This window comes from Haliotis asinina, chromosome 10, assembly GCF_037392515.1.
Source record: "Haliotis asinina isolate JCU_RB_2024 chromosome 10, JCU_Hal_asi_v2, whole genome shotgun sequence".
In the NCBI taxonomy this organism is placed as follows: Eukaryota; Metazoa; Mollusca; class Gastropoda; order Lepetellida; family Haliotidae; genus Haliotis; species Haliotis asinina.
The window spans coordinates 34953678-34980010 of record NC_090289.1 but is presented as its reverse complement, the minus strand read 5'-3'; the positions used below and the strand labels follow the sequence as shown (position 1 = coordinate 34980010).

At 43.3% G+C, this 26333-nt stretch overlaps 1 protein-coding gene across 2 annotated transcripts in view; it reads left to right on the top strand.

Annotated features, from left to right (window-relative positions):
- The window catches only part of LOC137298279 (condensin-2 complex subunit G2-like), a 37373-nt gene extending 11888 nt beyond the window's left edge, over positions 1–25485 (top strand). For both annotated transcript variants that reach the window (XM_067830463.1, XM_067830462.1), the window contains exons 14-30: positions 6498–6720; positions 7221–7393; positions 7667–7789; positions 8720–8797; positions 9232–9302; positions 9752–9944; positions 10114–10287; positions 11119–11232; positions 12057–12185; positions 13031–13130; positions 13573–13757; positions 15007–15147; positions 15978–16069; positions 16439–16545; positions 16995–17094; positions 18013–18408; positions 24673–25485. In XM_067830463.1, the coding sequence (XP_067686564.1) occupies positions 6498–6720; positions 7221–7393; positions 7667–7789; positions 8720–8797; positions 9232–9302; positions 9752–9944; positions 10114–10287; positions 11119–11232; positions 12057–12185; positions 13031–13130; positions 13573–13757; positions 15007–15147; positions 15978–16069; positions 16439–16545; positions 16995–17094; positions 18013–18067 (2058 nt within the window). In that variant the 3' untranslated portion in view covers positions 18068–18408; positions 24673–25485. The remainder of the gene's footprint in view (positions 1–6497; positions 6721–7220; positions 7394–7666; positions 7790–8719; positions 8798–9231; positions 9303–9751; positions 9945–10113; positions 10288–11118; positions 11233–12056; positions 12186–13030; positions 13131–13572; positions 13758–15006; positions 15148–15977; positions 16070–16438; positions 16546–16994; positions 17095–18012; positions 18409–24672) is intronic.
- The last annotated feature ends 848 nt before the right edge of the window (positions 25486–26333 follow it).

Below are 26333 nucleotides of genomic sequence, written 5' to 3'. Positions count from 1 at the left end.
TTTGACCGCCATATTGGCTTATAGAGATGAAGAGACACGTATATACTTGGGCTACATATTTTTATTCTTGTACATTGACATTAAAATTCTGATTTCATTGTTCAAATACATTATCTAGAACATGTTTAACAATCACAACAATTTCAACACTATAACTCTTAACTGCGTTTAACATAGTCCACAATTTTGCTCTGCACGCCACGTCCTGCCGATTTCATTTTGTTGACTGCTGCACATACATCTGCTAGAGAGTCAAAAGTAGAATTGTCTGATCCTTCACTCACAAGCAGATGACGCAGTGTCTCTAATGCTGCATTGGCCTCAGCAAATGATGGCTTCGGACGAGGTTCATCATCTTCACTGTCCGAGTCGGGAGCAGGTGCGACAGTGGGCGTGGCAAACTGGTGGCTGACTGACGTCACAATCTCGTCTTCTGTAGGTCTTTCGGCTACAACAATTTCATTGTCAGCGTTGAAGTCATCCAGCATGACATCAGCCGGGATTTCTTCTGCCTTATCTGACAGTTCACTCCACATAAGTCTGAGATCGGATCGAGGTTGATGTATACCGCTAAGTCGCTGAGTTGACACTGAGCTGACACTGAGTGAGTTCGCTACTCACGTCGTCAGGAAATCAGTTCGCTATAACCGTTAATTCGCTACTCACGAGTTCGTTATTCACGTATAATTTTATTGATATTATCAAGGGACCATTGACGGGACTTTTAAATTTGTTCGCTATATCCGTTTGTTCGCTATATCCGTGTTCGCTATATCCGTGTTCTACTGTAGATACATGAATATTTCTTAACATTGCATACAGCACAGTATTAGCTGGACACATACAGACTGTAATACAAACAATCGATACTGTGTATTGGTCTGCAATTGACATGTACTGCTAGACACATATTAGATGATCCTGCGCACTAAACGCATTTGTGACAAGAGAGGCGGAACAAAGAAATGGGGGAGTACACTTGGCTGCTACAGGTAGCTTGACAATTATGCACGTGCAGTGCATGCTAACCGTGACATGAAATCAACACCACTACTGATTAACACCCGTCTCGCTACTGTGTAGCACCTGTCTCGCTACTGTTTTACACCTGTCTCAATACTGTTAAACAGATTTCGATATTTATCAGACAACCTGTCTCCCTCTTGTTTCAAGTGGATCATTCTGTGGGGCGTTCCCAAGTATGCACATTGGGGTCATCTTATATGTGTTCACCAGTAATGGTATGTTGTTTTTGATTGGCTTTATCAAATGAAATATATTGAAATCTTCCAAATAGAGGTGGGGCGATGGGGGGTAGCCTAGTGGTTAAAGTGTTCACTTGTAATGCCGGAGACCCAGGTTCGATTATCCACATGTGTACAGTATGTGAGGTCCAGTATTTTTACTTATCCTGACTCATGCTTAATTGCACTTCTCCCTCTTCTGTTGGAAAGTTAGTGGAACACTTGAAATCTCTTGAAGTTCCCCTCTTCATCACACTCACCCATGAGTACCCTCCCTTTCCTCTACTTTAACATCACACTCACCCATGAGTACCCTCCCTTTCCTCTACTTTAACATCACACTCACCCATGAGTACCCTCCCTTTCCTCTACTTTAACATCACACTCACCCATGAGTACCCTCTGTGTGCTCCCAATATTGGTCACATGATCGTGATGACCAGACATATTTGTCACTCTTTCCTTCCTTGCCCAACAGGAAGACTGTGTAGCATCTTGGGCTCCCTAATGGCACTTTTCTCTATTTTTTTCAGACTATTATCTAAATAGACGGTTTTCCGTCTATGCTAATTGTATTAATTCGTCATATTTGCACTACATTTGGTGCTTCCAACATCCGCTGTCATCTTTGTCACCATTTATTGTCTGAATTTAATCAATATTTGTTTGGCATTGTGCAAGGGACAAGGTAAGACGGTACCCATCAGTTATGTCTGGTAAGGCAAATGATTGCGCTATGAACTGAATGCTGATTACTACAGTTGATATTTGTAATTCCATTGAGATGCCAGTCATTACTCAGGAGCGTGACAATGATCTAGTGATGGATGCTGCACTGGCTAAGAGATCTACGTCAAGGGAATCATCCGTATCGCAGAGTAAGTGTTCTAAATCGTCCTTGTCACAGAAGAAGAATACGTCATCATCTGCCACAACGAAACCTTGTTCCTTCACGTAGGATATTGTGCCTCCAGATGACGTGGAAATTTTGGACGAACAAACTATACTTCTGCCAAAAGTGCCGCTCACCAACAGATTGCAACCTGCCTTGAAGGCAAGGATTTCAGCTGCAACTTTCACGCAACATAAATCATCGGGCGATCTACCTTCAATGCAGACATCTTCTACAAAGGATGGCAGTATTGCCAATACAGTGCACCTACATCGTAGTTCAGAAGACATCTGTATTCTCAGAAGAATACTCACCAGCAAGAAGGCCTACATTTTGACCTCAGACTCCTCATTGAACAATTCATGCAACACATGATGTCCTTAATGGATCGATGCTTCATTGAAGAGAGGGCTGCCATGAAGGCACCTGCAGCAACTGTTATCACCCTACTCTCGAACCCATATGAATGTTGAAGAGGATGTGCGCGAACATTTATATTCTCATAGATCATCCCCATTGACAACCTCTACATCACGCAGTCACGATACTTCCACGAATGTTGGCTCAACAGCAGTTCCTCAAGGAGGAGATTCTACTAATTATCAACATCGCGATAGAAAGGATTCTCTGTACAAAAGACCTTCTTTTCATCAGCGACAACGTTATACATCATCTTCACCCTCAGGTTTAGAAGCACATACACCTATACCATTCACCGCATGAGGATTTCTCCACGTGGTTCCAATCTTGGCACAAATATTGGAAGCCTTCGCCTAATGTGCATCGGTTTGAAAATTAGGGCAGAAAAGAACGTGTGTGAAGGGAGATACATGTAGAAGATAAACATAGGAAATTACATTCTGAGAACTCATGCTTTGAGGATCCATGCAAGGATCCACAAACGGAGGTTGCACGAAGGGATGTTAATTATGATTGTACACCTCCATGCAGGGAATCACGCAGGGACACTCGTCATCATGACTCTTTAGATAGATTCTTGGATGAAGAAACGGAGGTTGCACGAAGGGATGTTAATTATGATTGTACACCTCCATGCAGGGAATCACGCAGGGACACTCATCATCATGACTCTTTAGATAGATTCTTGGATGAAGAAATGGAGGTTACATTTTCCGATGCGAAAGTAACTTCATGGATAGCTGATGGATTGGATTTAGATTCTCCGTCGCAGGAATCTAATGACGTGTTAACTTATAGGATGGTTGAGTAGGAGTTTGATACACTCACAGTTCCTCCCATTGATCCAATTTCTAAGGTACCTGACAGTCTCAGCACAGCTTTCAACAAAGCTATGAGATATCAAAGTCAACATATACCATCCTTCAATGCAAAAACCTTTTACATCACATGGAACCTTTCATGAAGGCTACAGAGATTGACAAAGACTATAAACTTATTCATGATGCACGGATTAAATGTTATAAAGTGGATGACAAGAAACAAGCTCAACTAGACACCAGCACCTGTACATTTTATGGTCTAGCCAGATTTAGAGCTATTAATGAAGCACTGATATCTAGATTCAAAAATTTAAGTTCAGAGGCTTTTGTCAGCCCTTCTGACACAGAAAAGAGATCAACGATTTATTGCAGAGCACTTTGCATCCACATCAGCACAAATTAACTCTGTTGAGAAGACAACGACTTTTATCATTGTGCAACTGGAGTGACAGATTCACCAATCCTTTACTTAGAGCCCCTTGGTCTGCACCTGCCATCTTCGGTGGAGGAATCAAGGAAGTCAGCAGGAGTCCAGGGAAGTCATGATGATTAAGTATTGATACTTCGGTTGCTGTCATTCGTCAGGTTTCACATCATTAATCTAACAAATCAAAGTTCTCAGGAGTTCAAAATGCTAGAGACAAGAATTATGGCAGCAGCATAGGAGATTGTGGCTGTTTTCATCGTTCAAGAGGGTACAACAGGACTACCTCCGGTAGAGGCCGTGCCCCTAGGAGTGACAGACAGTCACGTCACTGAAGATCAGGTTCAAAATTGCTGGAGCCTTCCATCAATCATTCCCGTACAGCCATCAGCCACGGGTGGAAGACTACAGTGGTACTGATAACATTGGGTAATACTACAGGATGACTTCATATTGCAGATTCTTCATGCAGGATACAAGAGACAACTAAAGACTACTCCGCCGCTTACCAACACACCACTAATGTTGAAATTATGTCTCTTCTAGACAAGAATGCAAGAAATAAAATCGCATCATCTCACACCACCCCCCAATTTCTCAAAACAAGTTTGTTTCATTCCCCAGTTTTCCTGGTACCAAAGAAGAAAAGGGAAAAGTTCAAAGAAAAGTTCAGACTGATTTACACCATGAGGAGATTATCTACTCAGCCGGGACATTTCAAAATGATTCACCTTCCACAGCTGGAGTGCCTTGTTCGTCCACACGATTACATCGACAGCTAGAACTGCAGGACACATATCTGCATGTTCCTATGCATCCACATTCAAGGAAGTATCTAAGATTCCTGTTCAAGGGTTGTCATTTTCCTATCATTTGGAATATCATCTGCCCTGTGGTTGTTTACGAAGATAACAAGGCCTATAGTAACTTATTTCCATCGTTGAGGGCGACACAGTGCCTTTTATCGTTGAGGACGACAGGATTCAAGTGCAAGAAGTCTCTAAACTTAGACTACAACTTGTCTTCACCATCAGACAACTAACTCAGCTAGGATGGTTAGTCAATCGACTAACATCGAAACTAAAATCGGAACTGAAACCGAAACAGTACCTGTAGTTTGAAGGGATACAGTTCATCACACCTCTCCACCATATTATGATTCTGAATTATCAGTGGATCAAGATTCAGTCCGGAATATCACAAACTCTCCATTGAAACTCCGAGATTGGCAATGCCTGCTAGGACTACCCAGGACGAAATGCAGGGGGAGGTTACAATTAAGGCCGCTTCAGCAGTTTATGTATCTACATCTGACCAACGTGAATCTGATACAGTTACCGGAGAATCTGGATCCATATCTTCTATGGTGGACTCAGGAATCGAATGTCTGCGCCAGAACTTATTTATCAGAGCTGGACTGCTACACACATCTTTATGTGGGTGCATCTCTTCAAGGATGGGGTGCTCATTTTGACAAAAGAGTGGCAGCAGAGACGTGGTCCAATCAGGATTGCCGGTTGGACATCAATCAGCTGGAAAGTCAGAAATCAATGTGATACAACTGATGGTCCACACAGACAACTCAACAGTGGCATATTGCATAAACAAGCATGGATCAACAAGGTTGTTAAACCTGCTTCAACTGACCTTTCAACTATTCAACATAGTTGACAAGTTGAACATTTGCATAAAAACAGATGCTCTTTCTCGTCTGAAGCTGAAAATTTTCACATGGGTGACAGGATCTCCCCTCATAGATGTATTTGCAACTCTGTTCAACAATCAGATAAAAACATTCGTTTCTCCAGACGTCAGAGTAAATTGACAATGTGGCTTTCTTTTCCTTCTCCTCCCCACCTCACCGAGATACCAGTTGGACTCTAGAAGAAATTTGAGAATTACACTGCCATTATAGTTCCTTGGGGGATATTCAGGACGTTTTGCAGGAAGAAAAAATTCCAAGAAGTCACATGACCCACTACCATATCTGTCAGATACTGTAAGATTAAGCATGAGACTGGATAAGGAAAAATATGCAATTTTCTGAATAAAATTGATACTTTATACTTACCCTGACTCATGAGGTCAACCCTACCAATCTCCCCTTCACGTTACTTAGATTTCCCTGCAAATCCTTGTGTTTGGGCTATGAATATTTGGAGAGAGTGACAAATATGGCCAGTCATGTGACCAATATCGGTGGCAAACAAAACATAGAGGAAAGGGAGGGTACTTGTGGATGAGAGTGATTTTAATCCTCTTTTGATGAAAGGAACATCAAGGGATTTCAGGTTCTCCTCTAACTTTCAAACAGAAGAGGGAGACGAGCAATTAAGCATGAGTCTGGATAACAATACAATATCAATTTTATTCAGAAAATCACACTCTGGTGTCCAACGCCATGATATTGCTGGAATATTGCTAAAAAGCGTTGTATATACTAAACTCACACTCGTAACTGAGGTAATGACATGGTGGATACATGTCATTATATCCCACTGGCTTAGAGTAATGCTCATTGTGTTAATCACTGGAATGTCAAGCCCACACTTAAATGTTTACAGACTACCATATTGCAGCTGGGAACAATGTAAAGTCTAAAATTTTATTATAATTAATCTGTTAATGTTAAAAATTAGGTCTTGAAAATGACTTTCAAGATAACTTAGTTTGTCCATTCTTTGTCCATCTTGTAGTTCTGGACAATTGTGCCAGTGGAGCACCTGCTAGCGAGACTGAAGGAGGACTCTGCTGCTGTGTGTAAGAAGATTGTCAAGCTTCTCATCAACAGCTACATGCCACTGGAGCAGACCACAGAGGAGAAGATTTCACGACTCACTCACCTCATCAAGGAGGACGCAGAGGCTGCCAGGAAGTTCTTCCAGTATGCACCCACTGAACTCAAGTTTGAAGAATCAGGTAAACCAGAATCTTACACTTGTCATGGTAACTTGTGGTGTCTTACTGTTCCATTGTTTCAGTGAAGTACCTGACTCTACTGTCTATCAGTTCCATTGTTTCAGTGAAGTACCAGACTCCACTGTTTACCTGCTCCATTGTTTCCCTGAGTGAAATACCTGACTCTACTGTCTACTGACTCTACTAGTCTGTACCTGTTCTATTGTTTGAAGTATCTAACCCCAGTTGTTTACCTGTTCAGTTGTTCAGTTAGGTATCTGACCCTACTGTCTGTACCTCTTCTATTATTTCATTGAAGTACCTGGCTCGACTACGTACTTATTCTATTGTTTCAGTAAAGTACCTGACTCAACTATGTGTTCTATTCTTTCAGTGAAGTGCCTAACTCCACTATCTACCTGCTCTGTTGTTTCAGTGAAGTGTCTGACTCCAGCTGTTTATCTGTTCCATTTTTTCAGTGAACTACCTGACTCCACTGTTTACCTGTTCTATTGTTTCAGTGAAGTATCTGACTCTACTGTCACGTGTGATGCTGGTGCTGATCAAAAGAAACCATGCTGAGAATTCAAATGAAAATCACAACGAAAGCACTGCCAGCTCAGCTAATGACAGTAACGCCAACATCACCAGTTCCACAAATGTCACCAGAGATGATGGCAGTAATGCGAACACTGTATGTGTTGTTATTCTAACAGATCAGTTGGAACATTCAGTCATTCAGTCATTCAGTCATTCAGTCATTTCCTTGAAATCTTCAACTTCAGCAGCCTTAGAAACTCATGCTTATCCACTAGTCTTAAACTGTTAAATTGTGATGTGTGAAAAAACCGTAAAGTATTTGAAAGGTGTTGTACCATACCAGTTCTTAATATGATGGTTTGTCCATAGATTGGAATGTAATAGAGCCAGCAGAATGTGGCAGATTTTATGAATGTGTTGATTCCAGGAGGCAGGAAGTGATGACGATGAGGAGGAGCAAGAACTGAGCCTGAAGAACTCGGAGATCATGATGGGTCTCATAGAGGCCATGTACCTCATGTGGGATGCCATCGCTAAACAGTTACACACGGTCAGTTTTAATGTTTGTGGTTGCATTAGGAAGGTCATAAATATTTATCAGAGATTTACAGGACACAAATCGTCCATCCTATGTGCAAAAAAATGACAATGAAATAGATTATTGTGTCCTCAGGGCACAGAAAAAGTCCAAATACTTTTATTTTTAAATGTTGATCGAGCAACATTGTAACAACTGAATTGCAACAATGTTTTAGCATAGTATTAATAATAATATTTAACTGTCTGGGACCATTTTGTAGTCCAGGAGCCCTGATAATTAAGAGTATGAGACCCAGGGATCCTCAAGTATAGGACCCACACTGAAAATTGTATAATATTGGTGAGGGGTGGTGGGGGGTGACTATGTGAAGTCATTGATTGGTATTTTCTCACTGATAACAGGGCACCCACAATGTCTTTTGAGAAAAAAGTGAAGGGAAGTTGAATGCATACATATTGCAAATGTGTTTTCTCAGAATACTGTGTGTTTGACTGAAGAAGAACTGACATTTTTATGCTTTTAAATACTTAAGAACAAAGTTCTACCATGTTGAAAATCTTGATAAATACAATATATATCTTGATATAATGTTATAAGAAATGTATAGCATGCCAGATTACCTCATCCAGGGAGCCCCATGTCTATGACTTGCAAAGCAGGGATTCCCCTATAGTATCAACTCCAGTAAATAGATAAACCCTTCTTAATGCATACACCTCATTAAAAAGAAAGACCCTTCTTAATAGATACACCAAAGTATATACATACAAAAAGAAAAAGATTTGTTCTCTTTCATGGATATATAAACAAAAACCATGCATATTAAGTGTGTAACATGTAGTTTGGGTGGTAATTGTGTACCAAACTCTTTTTTTTTTTATTTCATGTTTTTCTCATGAATAACTTAGTGAAAATGATGTATTTCTACTGATTTTATAGCCTCAACATACTGACATTCGACATGAGTTGCAGAAACGCTACAGTGTGATCATTCCACAGATGCTACGTATATTCCAGGTTGGTTGCTTCTCCAGAGTTCCAAGTACTTGTCCTTTGTGCCTTTTGCGTGCCTAAAATGGCAACAGCACCATGGACAACTATGTGAGCGATCCTAGTTCATTCTGATTGTGTTTATATAGCTCTCATAGGACAATGGGTTAGACCAAAGGTAAAAGCACACCTTGTCACGCTGAAGATCCAGGTTTGATTGCCCTCATGGGTACAATGTTTGAATCCATTTCCGCTGTCCCCCACTGTGATAATTGATTGAATATGGGTTAGAGCAGCATAAAATCATACAAACTTGATCACTTTAAAACTTGTCAACACCACACATAGGTTTCACCAAAGGGTTGAACGCCTGAGACCTTGGTATAACTGAAATGTTGTTAAAATTGGTATTAACCACATCTTCCTCACTCACTCAGACAGACCTGTTGCATGTTTCCCAGGAACCAAGAGCCTATGCTGCCATCATGCTGTTGTCAGGCTTTTTGCCATCAACAAGAGTTCCTATATTAAGGTAGGTGGTGTTATAGACAAACAAGTTTGTCCAGTTGGACAAAGCTAGCTAGCTAGCTTCCTTGCTCACTCACTCACTCACTCACCAACTCACTCACTCACCAACTCACTCACTGTTCTTGAAGCTAAGGGATGGAGCTGCAGCTACTCGTCCAATTTTGGGAACATTCTGTGCTACGACTACCCCGCCCTCTGTCCTCACAACATCCAATCAGCTGTGAGCTGAGTTCCACTCAGACTCACTCACTTGGACTAAATTCTAGAATGAATGGCACTGAAATCATCTGATGCTTTTATTTATCATAACTCACTTACTTAAAAGTGTGTGTAGACAAGGAGTGGAACTGATCAGTTAAGATGCTCTGCAGTCAATATTATTAACAAACATTTTTGTCCACTAAAACTTATAGAATCATTGACACTCAAATCATCCTGTGCCATTATTTACAGTGACAGCTGCATGTCAAAGCTGCGTAACATGACAGCTGATACGCACATGGGCGTAGCAAACCTACAGAACTTTATCGGAACTCTGTGTAAATGGCGCTTCAGTAATGCCATGCTTGAGATGATCGCAACTTCTGTCAAGGCAGGTCTGGAGGAGAAGACGATTGCAGAGTATAAGCCCGGCGGATCTACCGTTGTAAGTGACCAAAGCTGTTTGAAGCAACTAATCCAACAACAAAGGAAACATGTACAGAACTGGCAGAAATGACTTTATTTACAAGCAAATAGCAATCCACTTTCATGTCCATTTATATTTACATGAAAATGATTTGTTCATTCATGACCCATTTGATTCTGGTCAACAGAAAAAGAAGGCTGGTGCCAAATGTGTTATGCTGAAAGAGACCATCAAGCCCGAACCGCCAATTGCTCTGGAATACCTGGAGATACTGCTGGAGAAAGACCTGTGTCGGGAGGTTATACTTGTGGACCATGTTGATGCCTTGACACAGACCATGGAGGCTCTGGAACACAGTGTGGTATGTTTACATGTCATGATGTTGTGTGTTGGGTGGTTTTGGCTTTATGGAGTGTGTTACCTTCAGACTTGCAAGTAGTTTTGTCATGTGTTGTATGATTCAGCAAGATAGCATGGGACATTTTGAGAAGTAAATTGTCTGATAATGTTGTTTTGTATGAGTGGTTGGATGTATAGAAGAGAATATTGGAGTTATTTCCCCCTTGGCCAGTAACACATGGTGAAGCCACGAGGCTTGTGTTTTGAACCATATTTTCTGATACCCAAGCGATGAATGAGGTCTATCGAACCACAGACATGTTTTCTTGCCCTTTTCCCTCATTTCTATGACATTTAGACTGTTGCAAGTGGTAAATCACGTTTTCCAGACAGTTTGTATTGTGTGGTGTGAGTGAGTTTTGTTTTACGCCACACTCAGCAATATCCCAGCCCTATGGCAGTGGTGTGTAAGCAATCAAGCCCTGACTAGACGATCCAGTCATCAACAGCATGAGCATCAACGAGAATTTGTTTCAACCAAGTTAGTGAACTTGACCACCGAATCTTGTTGTGTGCCTCATACAGCAAGCATGGGTTGCTGTAGACCAATTCTAACCCGGATCTTCGCGGGTTGGTACTGTATATGGCCTGAAGGAGGCACACTTATGGATGGATCTATGCCTGGATTATGGCTGCCATTGTGTATCTGGAAATATGCTCATTTTCCCCAGCAGTGACAAAAGTTCAATTCTATATCAAATTCATTTACATTTTGATGCATGAATAGTGACTATTTTGACGTGAAATATTTGATATATAACCATCCAAAGTATGTGCTTGTTTTGTTCTGCAGGAGATTTTAAAAGCAATGAATAGTGCTGACTCAGAAACCAGTCCCACTAATGAAGACTTTGTTCTGAAGACTTTCTTCCTGTATCTCCGAGTTTCCCTATTGCTACACAAACAGGTAATGTGTCTCATGTATATTTTGTTTCAACATGTGGGTTTTTGTATGATACTATCATGTTTACTCAGGGTATAAAACTCCCAAAAATTTCAGCAAGACCACAGGGCTGGTTAGATGTAAAACTTTCCATCCCAGACTGAAACTTACATGCCCACATGAAAAAAATGATTTTACTTAGTATAGTTAAAAAAACTTAATACTTAACTTTATATGCATGTTTAAATTTTAACCCAACTGTCTGGAGGTGAAGTTTAGCATCTGGCAGTCCATTTTGAAAATACCCCCTCCTAGGCAGTTGGTAAGGCAGGTATTTCAAATGCTGGTTTAATATGTTTTCAAGTTTTTCTTTCTCCCAGAATAAGAGTCAGATTATGTTTTAGTTCTTGAGTTCAGAGGCAAAATAAGTAAGTAGTTAAATCTGATCTAGGAATTAACAAATTTAAATCTAAAAGTGAAGTGTCATTGTTATCTCTAACTCACCCGGGGTGATGGAGAAGCCTTGTGGTAAAGCCTTGGCTCGTCATGCCAAAGACCTGGGTTCAATTCCCCACATGGGTACAATGTATGAAACCCATTTCTGGTGTCCCCTGATGTGATATAGCTGGAATATTGCTGAAAGCGGTGTAAAACTATACTCACTCACTCATACTCACGCCATTAACCACATCTTTGTTTGACCCCAAATGTCTATATAATGTTGGTCACCTTACAGATCAAGACTCAGAAGTATTGTTTCCCCACTTGGAAACTGGTGTTGTGGAAGATATCACACAATATGGATCAGCACTCAGATCTAATAACAGTGGCCTATTTTGTTTCTCCAGGAGGAAACTGATCCTAAGCCACTATTCACTGACTTGCTGACCTGGGCTCAAGAGGAACTGGTGCCTCAGTTGCAGCAACAGGGCAAAAGGTCACGGAAAGACGGGGAACTGGCCTTTAAAACTCTTCAGGTAATTTTAGAAAGTCATGGAATTTAAGCTCTCCTGGCACCTCAGGTTTCTTTTTCAACCACACACTTATGCGAGAGAAAATTCATAATGAATTTTTTTGGCACATGTTAAATATCAGTGAGGTCAAGGTCACTTGAGGTCAAATTTATTATTAAAAGAACAATGAAAACATACATTTTTTTTCCTTATTTGCAAAGAGAATTTAGTAAGGAGTAAAAACGATTGCTAATTCAATATACTGAGGACATGACTGTGTGTTACATTTGTATTCAGTACTGTTTGGAGCATTGGTGACCCTGTTTTCTATCAAGATCCATTATGTGGTTTTGAATCTCTGATCATGGTTTCCTGGTTCAGTCAGCACCATGCCCATGGGCTCCACCAACTGTCCTGTCTGTGTTGGAGTATAGGAGGGGTAGCCTAGTGGTTACAGCATCAGCTCGTAACATCAGAGACCTGCGTTTGATTCACCACATGGGTACATTTGTCAACTCAAATCAGCGAGCATGACCACCCGATATCATTACTTGCCTCTAACGACAAGCATGGGCTGCTGAAGACCAATTTTAACTCAGATCTTAAAGGGTCATGGGATTGTGGTAGTAGCCTAGTGGTTAAAGTGTTAAACTGAAGACCTGGTTCGATCTCCTGCATGGGTACAATGTGTGAAGCCGATTTCTGATATAAAAGCAGAGTGAAACTGAACTCACTCGTTCACTAGAGTGTAGGAGTTATGATCATTGTTGCGCTAAGATAGCTTTGTGTAAGTGGGCCCTGCTCAGTTGGGTCCACATCAACATGTGATGCCATAATATGACTGATTCTGTGAAAATGCTCTCTTACAGATTATCCTGAAGATGAGCTGGCACCTGATGATGGTTGGGTCTGCTGACAAGGACTTCACCTCAATGGCAACTAAACTCTGTATATCTTGTCTAGAAGAAGGTTAGTCAACAAACTTATCAAGATCTCCATTTTCTTCTCATTGGCACCGGGGTAGAATGTGGCTGGCTTTGATCAGGATTGGGAGATAGTTGATAATATTAAATGTGTTTATATCATTTTGTGGGGTGGTGGGCTAGTCTGGTGGTTAAAGCGTTTTCTCGTTCGCTGAAGACCCTGGTTCGATTCCCTAAATGTCTACCATGTGTAAAACACATTTCTGGTATCCCCTGTCATGATATTGGAGGAATATTGCTAAAAAGGGCATAAAACTATACTCAGTCACTCACTCATGTCATTTCAAGGGACAATGCTGTGTCAAGTAATTAGATTACAGGCCTGCCTGTATTCTCATATGTACATTACAAGTTTTTGAAATCATCAAGATGAACAGGTACTGGCTTTGCTTACACAAAGCAGCTCAGTAATGATATTTGTGTTGTAGACAAGACCCTCCGACTGGTCGACAGTGTGTTGACATGCCTGCAGTGGGTGACAGATGCTCGACGCACCCTGGACCGAGAGACAAACAGTGAGGGTCAGCTGTTGTCACTTATCCCCAACTTCATGGGCAAAGTGTTTGTGTGTCTTGCAAGTTACATCAAACACAACAAACAGACCTGTCAGGAGGTAAGGAGAGAATTATTACGTGTCTCAGCACTCCCTAATACTGTCAGAGCTTTCCTGCATAGACATCTATTCTTGTCAACAGATATTGGAGAGTACAATAGTTCATAGGTATATAAGAGGGGCATGGGTTTTTGCACGCTCGATGTTTGTTTATGCATATAACATTAACAAACATTGAGGGTACGTCAACCCATGGGTTTTGAGGGGAACATAAACAAACATCGAGGGAGCATCAGTCCATGGGCCCCAAGGGAGAATGTAAACAAACATTGAGGGTACGTCAATCCACTGGTCATGAGGGACCAGTGAACAACTTATTTATCTTACTGAATAATTCAGTATTAATACTGAATTGTTTAAAAATATTGGAGTACTGGAGTTTTGCAACGCCCTAAGCACTACTAACGCGAAGTACCAAACAAATTCCCACAGTTTGGCATATCAAGCAGGTAAGATAGGAAATCTTACTCGCTTGTTAGCGGGGTACATTGATGGGATCAACCAGTCATCAACATTTATAATGTTTAATCAGAGTTATGTCCCTAGGGTCAGAAACCTGGTTTTTGGTTGTTAATGGCACTCTCAGCAATATAGCTCTATGGAAGTGGTGTGTAAATAATCGAGTCTGAACCAGACAATCCTGTTATCAACTGTACGATCATTGACCTGTTTAGTTGGGATATGAATACATTTGTCACCTTAAATTAGCGACCCTGACCACCCATTACTTGCACTTTACGATAAGCATGGGCTGCTGAAGACCAGTTTTAACCTGGATCTTAAAGGGTCCTGGGGTTGTGGTGGTAGCCTAGTGGTTAAAGTGTTTGCTTGTCAAACTGAACAGCTGGTTCGACTCAATGCATGGGTACAATGTGTGAAGCCCATGTCTCGTGTCCCCACCGTGATATTATTCTGATGTTGCTAAACGCGGCGTGAAACTTAACTCACAGGTCCTGTGATGGTTGGTTTAAATCCCAGTTCTATGGTGGACTTTGTGCAAGTGGTGTATGTTGTAGCAAGTTATACCAAATGTATGATACCACAGTCCCTTCGGGCTCTCCTCCCATTTACTTGGACACAATACTGTTCCCAGCCATGTCATAAACACCTTGCTCACTTTGGGGATAAATTCCAGTCTTTATTGTAGCAATTTAGTGACCTGATTGTGTTACAACTCACAGACAAACTGATAGTTTTGGAAGATATTGTGGAGGGAGATATGTTTAACGCTAGTGTACCTTGCTTGTAGGTAATGTCCAGCATAATGCCCCAGCTCACAGAAATCTTCAACACCACCATGAAGAATGTGTTCCACTACCCTTCAACAGCAGATATGATGACAGCCACGCAAATGACCATCGTGGCTGAACTGACTCATGCTAGTCACAAGGTGGGTGAAGTGTTTTACTGGACAGGATCTCAGATCCATTCCACAACAATTTATTTCTTTTCTTTTTCTGACTCATAAGCATTGGTTATCTCTTCATTCTCCTGAAATGGAGAAACTTATTGTGCTGTGATACACACTGAAAGACATCTCATACAATCCAGTAGTCAAGCTGCTCTTGCCATTTTTGCCCATTGGTTTGGATTTTCTAAACAAGAGTTGCTCCCATTGCTATTGTCATAAGTCTTCTTGGAAGTCTTTCGATGGCTGTATAAACTCATGGCTGGACTCATGGAACTGAGCAATATTATCTTTGTTCTCTTGGAGCTTTACTACAAATGTCTATTCATTAAGTAATCAGGTTTCCAGGTTAAAACATAATATTCACTGAAGGGGCAAAAAAAAGAAGATATTTCAAAGTTTCAAATGACCTTAAGAAGAATTCCGTGAATGTTTACTGTGCAAAACGTTCTAAGTAAGATTACTAACCTAATAAATTTTTAAAAACACTTTTTATGGATAGCCAACTTCTTTATTGCAAGAGATGCAATGTTTCAGTGTAGATCCTAGCACCATTATCAAGTATATAAAAAGATATTTTCAGCTGGAATTTAGACACAATAAAATCAATTGTTTCTTGACCTTCTCAGTATAATGTAACTAATTTGTGGACTTGTCTTGATTTACCTTGACCAGGCAATTATTGCAAATTCTGGTATTGTGTACAAATTTTGGTTCTGTCTTATGACAAAGTTTAAATGGGAAATGGCAGTGAAAAGACAAATGTTTCTTTGTTATTGATGTTGACCATAGTAAATTTATTTGCTGTGTAGGAAAACTTGGATGAGCCAGTTGACATTTCCAGTCTCCCTGTTCTGTCAGCTCTGTTGATGAAGATCATGTTCTCTCCTAGACAGAGATTACAGTAAGTATCTATGTCAGTGAGATAGGCTGGTGAAGATCATGTTGTCTACATCTTGTTGTGCAGGTAAACAACAACCCTTAATATTAAAGTTGTCTCTACACATTTCAGATAGTGAAGATAGGATGTTGTAGGGTTACTTTGAAGATTCATTTACGATTAACATCTAAGAGATTGAGTACTATGAAGAGTCTGCTGCTCAAAGCTGACCGTGAGATTCAGCACAAACTGGTTCTTGAACAGTTTCTGTTAGATTTCATATGTTTTTGCATCAATATATTTCACAGTTGATGCAGTGTATGATAATGTCATACAATGTTTGATGCAAGATTATGGGTGTATCATTACACCACGACACTCTTCCTGTTCCAGCTTCTTCCTGCAGGAGTTAAACACATTCATCTCTTCTGGCAGCATGCCAGATCTTCACCATGCACATGGATGTGCTCATCTACTCTCCGCCGTCAGGAAGACTAAAGGTATAGATGCCTGTGAAGATGTGGGTTAGAATAACAGGCAACTAACAGGATTGGGTGGTCAAGCTCACTGACTTGGTTGACACATGTCATCGGTTCCCAATTGCGCAGATCAATGCTGTTGATCAAAGGATTGTCTGGTCCAGACTTGATTATTTACAGACCACTTCCATATAGATGGAATATTGCAGAGAGCGGCGTAAAACTAAACTCACTCACTTCACACAAAAGTTAATTATTATTTGTGGACCAGACAAACCAATCATTAAACCTAGTATGAAGTACATGAATCATCTGACTACAGACCTGCCCAGGCTGAGCCACAATGTCAACAATTCTGTCTTTTTTCTCCTAGTTCCCATCAACCAAATTTTGTTTATGTTTTTGAAACTTGAACATTTCAAGTTAGGTCAGTATTTCGTGCTTTTAATATAAACGTTTCTTTTTTGCAGGCAGGATACCATTTGACCAATTAGAAAATTGTGAGGACTCTCTCCGCCAGTGCGTGAACACACTGTCTGTGAAAATGGAGGAAAATGATGAAGACTCAAAGTAATATACTCTTTATAATAAGATCCTCTGTTGACACTTTGTTGAGAATAATGTATTTGCAGAAATTGAGGTGTATGATATTAGACATTCATTTTGGTGGATCTTAGTATTGGACTGTTTCAGTGGCAGTGAGGTAGTCTGGTGGCTTGAGTGTTTGCTTGTCACACCAAAACCTGGTTTCGATTCCCTGTGTGGGTTCAACGTATGAAACCCAATATTGCTAAAAACGGCATAACACCTTACGCACATAATGTATCAATGTACATTTGTTTCTGTTTTTGTCTTTTCCCCCCATGCAGATTCTGGATAAGAATACATCATTAACAACTCTGCTGGTTGTAAGAGGTGACCTACTCATCAGATACCATGATCTCAATGGGAAACAGTACCCTGGTTTCTTCATTGTACTCTGACAGTATTGATCAGTGATCATGTTAATCACTGGGGGCTCATTCAGGCTTGATTGTTTACAGGGTTCACACAGGCTTGGGGAAAAAACACCCTGAAATTTTGTTATCTTGCCCAAGAATTGCCATAGAGATAGATACTTAAAAGTTTAATGGGTGTTTGGTGAACTGATGAAATAAAGGGTTATGTCCCCCTGATGGTCAAATCCACATTTGATAAAACTTGTGTATTCAGCTACTGATATTATGTGTGCAGTTATAGTTCCTATAACTTGTTGATTGGGCCTTGAAGAGCCCCAAAGAGACCTTCAGTTTGATGGCTTATAATCTGTACAAATCCTAGTCACATGGTATGGAATGCGGGACACAGCATTATCAACAATCACACACATACTGAGTCCCACCAATGTGTAACAGCGGTATCTTTCAGTCATATTAGGCTTTCTCTTTTCCAGGCTTTGATATAATTCTTTATGAAACTGTTCTACTAACAGGTTAACTTTGTTTCCAGATATTTGCTGAAGCAAGTCAGAGACAAAATGGAGGGTGGACAACAGAAGAGCTGAGTTACGAGACAAGTCATTTATTGATCCAGTGTATGGACAGTGTCAGGATCAGCTTATGTGAAAATTCATAACCATACCGGTATTTATTGAACCACTCTGTTCAACACAATAGGGAACAAAAGATGTTGAAGTGCATTGCCATATTTTCTTGACATCGGACATTTTGGACATCAAGATCATAGCATATTCCATGTCCATGGAGAAATTGTTGAGCACATCATGCAGAAACCAGGACAATAAAAAACTAATCATGTCCAAGCCTTTGAATGACCCCGTGAGAAATATTATGACATCTGTAAATGAAACAAGTGGCTGAACAATATGAACTTACCCTTGAGGCAGTAAATTTTTAACTTACCTTACCATAGGTCTTATGCATATTACCTCAAGCTTCGCTAGTAGAGATCAGACAGACGTTGATTCGCCATTCCCTGAATGGCTACCTCGTATAATCTACGGATGTAGTCACGGAAGTGACGTGATCTCCCTACTCGCGGGAAAGCGAGCCATCCCAAAATTCACTTTTACTTCTAGCGTTCGTCTGATCAGACGTGTTTGTTTCGCTCGGAGTTTTCTATTGTGTTGAATAAAGTTGTCGTTCAACAGGTAGGTATGTCTTGTTTCCCTAGGTGTGTGGTTAGTTAAATTGAATTTAACTTCACTTACCTTGCTACCTCGTGTTGTAAATGTTTCTTTTTTTTCTCACTTCGATGTGGGTTTTCCTGCGTTGTTTGTGAGGTGTCATGGCGGCCTTGGAGGTTCTTTATTCCGTCAGGAATACTTCCTCCATCTGTTCTGCTATTTTGTATGGTATTTCCTCCCGATTTTTGCCGTTTTTCATGTGTTTTTTTGTCCCACGTGGCATGTTTCACAGGTAGCCATGTTGGTTGCTAGCCGTCGCTGTCGCGAGCTTACAGGCGTACCCACTTTAGGTTGGGGGTGCGCTTTTGCTGCATTTTTTATGTAGGGGTGTTTTTCGTTTCTACCTCTAGCGTTATTGTTTTATTTCACGCTTCGGGTATGTTTTTATCTGTTGCAGTTAACTGTGTATGACTCGGCAGTTTTGTACTGTCTGCAAGGGGCAGAAGTCAGCCAAGGATCCCCACCCCTGGTGTCCGGATTGTGCATCGCAGACCTGTTCCCTTGACAGCCGCTGTCAGCATTGTACTAGTCTTTCTGTGGCGGATTTCAAGACCTTTTTAGCTGTCCGTAGAAAGAGGTTTACTCAGCGGAAGAGGAGAATGTCTTCCCCAGCTTCTTCTTTAGGTTCTTTACAGGACGACCCGGAGCTGCCTACCTTTACAGCACCAACGCCGACGTCTGGTTTGGAGCGCTCATCTACGACGCCGGTTCGATCGTCTCCGGAGCCACTTCGCTCGGACGCCTTTGTTGACTTATCCCGTCCGGACGCCTTAGCGCACCCAGAAGTTCAGAGGCTATTACGGTCTCTCCTGACGCCCAGCACTTCTACTAGAGAGCCAGCGCCGACCTCAGCTACTGTGCCAGCGCCCATGTCAGCGCCTGCCTTGATTCCCGAACTAATTTCAACGTCAACGCCTACGCCTATGCCAGCACCGACACCTACGTCAGCGCCTATGCCCACGTCAGCGTCTACAGCCTTGATGGGGACACCTTCACTGGTTCCAATACCAGCACCTATACCTACGCCAGCGCTTGTTCAGACGCCGGCTCCTGTGCCTCCGCCAGCGCCTTACCGGATCCCCAGGATCTCTCACACGCTATCTAGAGAAGAGGTGCTACAACGTCAGCTAGACGAGGAGCGCGCTCGGCGCTTAGAAGCTGAGCGCTCGAGACGCAGATCATGGTCCAGATCTCCGAGGAATCGGCGCTCCCGTTCTCCTCACCGTAGTCGGCGCCGGCGCTCGCGCTCATGCTCACGCTCTCCTAGACGACGGCGCTTCCGTTCGCGATCCAGATCTCCTCGGCGCTCTTCCAGAACCCGGCGTTCACGTTCACCAGAGGCCTCGCGAGTTTCACTGAAGGATTCTTCTACTCGGACGCCTTCTACCTCTTCCACCCAGCGGCGGGAATCGACTTCAGTCTCTTGGGAAGATTTGGAGGAGCAACACTTCTGCCCTGACTATGAAGAAGAGGCAGGTGTAGGCGAGGATGATGGCACCTATCTACCACTATCGGCAGTGTTTGAGTGGATTGCTGACAGGCTACCTGACTGTCCTTCTCCGTCAGTCGATCCTAATAATCCGGCGTCCATCCGTTTGTCCCCGGAACTACTAATTCCACCTCATCCTATGGTGGCGGAGGCAGTGTCTCTCCTGGACGAGGATTTTGCCAAGCTGTCTCTGAATCCTACGATCAAGGCGTCTAAGTCAAGGAAGTCGGATTACAAGATCCACAGCCTAGACTTCACAGATAATGGTGCAGCCCAGGACGACTCACTCAAGCGCTTGTCAAGTTCTTCACTCTCAGCTTATAAAGTGCAGGACTCCAAATTAGCAGCTATTGACACGGAACTCAAGCGTATGCTTAAACCCATTTCGGCGTTAGCCTCAGCTACTTCAGCGGCTGCAGCAGACCTATCAGAAGACAACGCCTCCAGGGTGGATCATCTCACGACGATCTTCCAGTGGCAGGGCAAAGTTCTTCACGACTTACTCGGTCACTTACGTGCAGCGTTGGCTATGACAACTTCGGTTCGCCGCTCCGGCTTCCTGGATACATGTAATTGGCAGGAGGAATTTAAGCGCCAATTACTTCGGGCTCCCTTCACTTCCAAGTTTCTGTTCGCCGACAAGATTCCAGATATTTACAAGTCGCACGCGGAATTAACGAACACTGAAGTCGCGCTGTCTACCTTTGAGGCGCTTGGTTCTGCCTTTCGTGGCAGAGCCAGAGGAAGTGGAAAGAAGCGCTATATTCCCAGGAGGGAATCCATCCGCTCCTCCTTTGGGAGGGGACGGGGCCGCACCAAGGATAATGACACTCAGCGGAAGCCCCAGGAGCGCAGCCGGGACACCCCCTCGATGCCAGGGCGAGGCAGAGGCAAGCGCCCCTACTCTGGTCGCTGAAGCCGTGGATGTCTCCGACTGGGACCTCCCACCCCCAGTCGTACCTGTCCATCCGACTCCAGTAGGTGGGAGACTAGGGATCTTCTGGCCCAACTGGTCATTCCTAGAGGATCCGTTTGTAAGCAAGATTCTGAAGTCCGGCTACAAACTACCATTGGTCGAGACTCCACCGCTGACATCTACTCCCCAGTCGCGGATATATCCTCAACACCAACTAGCTCTCCTAGAGTCCAATATCGACATTCTGTTATCCAAGAGAGCCATAGAGACAGTGCTGGAACCCCACCGCTCCCCGGGGTTCTACTCACCCATCTTCCTGGTGCCAAAGAAAGATTCCGACAAGATGCGCATGATTCACAACATGGCGGTCTTCAACAGACAGTATCTGGCCGACCCTCCTCATTTCCGAATGACGTCCCTAGAGCAGATTCGAGCCAAATTGTCTCCCGGGGCTTGGCTAGCCAGTCTGGACCTACAGGACGCTTACCTACATGTTCCCATACATCCGCGTCACAGGAAGTACCTGAGGTTCGTCTTCAACGGAATACATTACCAGTGGAGGGTGCTTCCGTTTGGCATTTCTACGGCCCCGTGGCTTTTCACACGCATCACGCTTCCGGTTACCAGGTTTCTTCATCTAAGGGGAGTGGACTTCGATCCATACATAGACGACTGCCTTCTCAACCACGGCAGTCCTCTACTGCTACGCAAACACTTGGACTTCTCCACCCGCCTGCTGCATCAACTGGGTTGGATGGTCAACACCAACAAGTCACATCTGGAACCAACTCAAGAACTGACCTTCATCGGGGGATTATTTTTAACAAAAGACAATCTTGTCAGGGTCCCTCCAGATCGATGGCTAAAGATTCTGGCGTTTGCGGATCGAGGTCTCTCTCAACCCATGACCCTCAGAGAGTGGCAGTCTCTGTTGGGTCTTTTGACATCGGCGCAGGATCTTACTCTCAGAGGGCGCCTTATGCTACGGCCCTTACAGAGGTTTCTGTCACCATTCATCCAGATGAACGACCTCAAGTCACGGGTTCTTCTACCTCCACATCTACATCAGTATCTCCGGTGGTGGATGGTAGAATCGAATGTCTGCGTCGGCGTCTGTTTGGAAGACTCCAGTCACGACCACGAGTTGTTCGTGGATGCGTCTCTACTAGGGTGGGGTGCCCATCTGGCGGGCCGAACGACCTCAGGGCTGTGGTCCGACGCCGAAAGGTTGTGGCACATCAACAACCTGGAATTGCAAGCCGTCATTCTAGCAGTTCGCCGCTGGCTACCGATTTTGTCCAACACCAAGCTCCTGGTGGCGTCGGACAACTCCACAGTCCGGAATCAGGGCACGACCAGGTCCAAGCAACTTCTAGACCAGATGTTCGTGTTAGCAGATCTGCTAGACAGCAACAGGATCACAATCAGGGTTCGACACATACCCGGCTGCAAGAACATTCTGGCAGACGCGTTGTCGCGCCCAGGCAGACCTTCACCGACGGAATGGATGCTTCATCCAGACGTGTTTCGTCAGATTTGCCTTCGCCACGGGAGACCCTTGGTGGACCTCTTCGCCACCAGCTTCAACCATCAGCTACCAACTTACGTGTCTCCCGTACCGGATCCACAGGCTTGGGCAGTCGACGCTCTATCTCTGTCGTGGGAGGGTCTAGACGCGTACGCTTTTCCACCACCCGTTCTTCTCCCAGAAGTGATTGGCAAGATCAAGCAGACACAGAACCTGAGACTGCTTTTGGTCGCGCCCTGGTGGCCAGCCAGACCGTGGTTCCCCGATCTGCGACGCCTCGTCAGCGGAGATCCGGTTCAGCTTCCAGATTGGCCACACCTCCTTCGTCATCCGCACAGCCAACAACTCCATCCAGATCCGCTGAGATTCCATCTGCACGGCTGGACCATTTACAGAAGGCATTAAGGGCGAAAGGCTATTCCTTGCATGTGGCGAATGCCATAACCCGAGCTCATCGGACATCCACCAGATCCCTCTATGATGACAAGTGGCGCTCATTTGAAAGCTTTTGTGCTCAGAGATCACAGGATCCCATGACAGCTTCCCCACAGTTCGTGGCGAATTTTTTGATGTTTCTACGTAATTCCAAGCATCTCAAAGGGAGTACGTTGGGTACCTACTTGTCAGCATTGAACTCCGTCTTGGCGGTCAAGACGGATCGTCAGTTTTCTAAAGTTCCAGAACTGGTTGCCCTGCTGAAGGCGTTCAAGTTGGAGGACCAGAAGGTCAAGTTCCGCCCTCCAGCTTGGGATCTGAATGTTGTTTTGCAACACTTGAGAGGCTCCCCATATGAGCCCCTAGAGGATGCTTCCTTCGAGCTGTTGTCCAGGAAGACGGTCTTCTTACTTGCCCTAGCTACGGCAGCTAGAGTTAGTGAGATTCATGCCCTGGATGTCACACAAGTGCGTTTTGAACAAGCTAGGCATGGTCGAGTCCACTTGGGATTGCTGTGGGACTTCATTGCCAAGAATCAGCTTCCCGGGCAACCAGATAGACGGTTCTCCATCCCGCCTTTATCGACCATCCTCGGACGACATGATACGGAGGAGGAGTTCCTGTGTCCAGTCAGGGCCCTTAGATATTACATCCAGAGGTCTGCCTTGAAGAGACATTCCCGAAAGAGACTGTTTATCCCTTTTTCTTCATCGTGCAAGGGGGAAGTTAATAGAAACACTATTGCTCTGTGGCTTCGTGCGACTATCCTGGCGGCGTACGATGCCAAGAAACTCCCCCATCCGACGGCGAACAACCCCCATGAAATTAGAGCCCTGGCGTCCACTATGGCCCTCCACAGGAACTGTACGGTGCCACGGATTATGGAGGGTTGTTTTTGGAAGTCGTCCACCGTTTTTGCCTCACACTTCCTGAGGGACTTGGCTGTCGAGGACATGGAGGGGCTTCAGTCTTTTGGCCCGTTGGTGGTTGCACAGCAACTCACCCAGCCTTCCGCCCATTAGGTAATTGTGTTGTTCTTACCTTTGGTCTTAAGATTAACCTCACCCTCTGGGTGCGTCGGTTTCTCTTTGGAGTTCCCTTGGGTTATCCTTTGTCCTGTTTCCAGGCTTGCCCTGTGACGTTGGCATTGGTCTCCCGGGTCTCCTGTGCATGTGCTTGGTCTGCTGAAGATGTGAAGGTCCTCCGGAGTCCACACCACCGTCCTCTCTGTCGAAGCCATATGCATAAGACCTATGGTAAGGTAAGTTAAAAATTTATTAAAATCTAAATATTTTAGATATTTAAATACTTACCTTACCATAGGGCGGTGACTCCCTCCCAACGCTGGATGCTCCTCCCCACTTTGGACTCATCGGACCTTTCTTTCCTGCTGCCAGTAAAAGTGAATTTTGGGATGGCTCGCTTTCCCGCGAGTAGGGAGATCACGTCACTTCCGTGACTACATCCGTAGATTATACGAGGTAGCCATTCAGGGAATGGCGAATCAACGTCTGTCTGATCTCTACTAGCGAAGCTTGAGGTAATATGCATAAGACCTATGGTAAGGTAAGTATTTAAATATCTAAAATATTTAGATTTTAATAAATTTATGCTGCTGTTAATATTTACTAAATAAATGTTAAATGTTTTATTTTGAGATTAGCTTAATTTGCTTAATTCAACTTAACATGTTGATGGTGGTGAATTATTCAACATACACTCCACACATAACCAGGGTTACACACACCTAGATTACATCAAGCAGCCCTTTGCACTTTAGAGTGAGTGAGTTTAGTTTTGTGCCACACTCAGCTATATTGCAGCGGTCTGTAAATATTCAAGTTTGGACCAGACAATCCAGTGATCAACAGCATGATCATCGATCTGCACATTTGGAAACCGATGACATGTGTCAACCAAGTCAGCAAGCTGGACCACCCAATCCTGTTCGTCACCTTTTAAGGCAAGCATAGGTTGCTGAAGGCCTATTCTACCCTGGATCTTCACGGGTCTTTGCACTTTAGAGGAGGCCAGTGCCTTTCAGTGCAGGTGTGTTTCCACCTGAAAGCTTGGAGGGTGTTGCAGTAGCCTAGTGCTTTAAGAGTTGGCTCATCATGCAGAAGACTTGGGTTTGATTCCTTACATGAATGAGTCCAATGTGTGAAGCCCATTTCTGGTGTCCCCTGCCCTGATAATGCTAGAATATTGCTTAAAAGCGGGGTAAAACCATACTCACTTGCTTAGTCATTAAAAGCTTGTGGACTGTTCTGTGTCCTGGCATCTGCCCTATTGATTCATGCATGAAGGTGCTGTTACAAACTGTGAGATGAGACCATGCACAAATATGATATGATATATAATACCCTTAATGTTTTCTTTGAGGGACAAATAAAACTGATTTCTTCACATTTGAGTTTGTTGTATCCTCGAAGTTTCAGTTAAAGCACAATGTATACAATATTTGGAATCACATTCTATTTCCAGACTGAAAAGCCTCTGGAAATTTATTATTGGAGGGAGGAAAGATTGGACTGAATACGTTTTGTGAAAGCTCAGAATTATTTGACAGCTCAGAATTATTTGACACTAGGGGGCTGCATGACCACTTTATGAAAAACTTTGAAGTTTCCAAAATCGACCCAAGAATGTTAACGGTCATGACTTCTACAGTAACACACTACTTTTGGATGAAACGATCTCACTAAATACGAGTCATACGACCATAACGACAAAGTAATGTTTTCCAACCACGCCTTAAAGAGAAATGGGATTGCACGGGAAGGGGCACAGTGTGGTTGCCTTGCATAAGAAGTGAATAAGGCGAAATACTCACACGGTTCTTGCACTGTATTCTAGCTATTCTAAAGAAAGTATACCAAAACAATAAAAAACAACAACAACACATTGATGCATATATACTAACGGAAATGGTAACCATTTCGAGTAAAGTATACCTTTGAAAACGACAGCATAATTGTTGTCATTTGTATGATTAATGGTTCATCATTACAAAGTCATTGATGAAACAGTAGCATTAGACAGACAGGTCTTAAAATAGGGGTGGTGTGACTGCTCAGTGTCAACTGATGTCGGCGTTGTTTGCGTTGATTCAGACGAGGCAGCAACAGCGCAATGACGATGGACATTAACTTGAGGATGGTCCAGATGTGAACCAAAGATGGGCGGGGTATTAACTGCTCTACCCCATCCTGTCACAGACATTTACCCATCTCATTCTAGATAGTGGCGGTGGGTA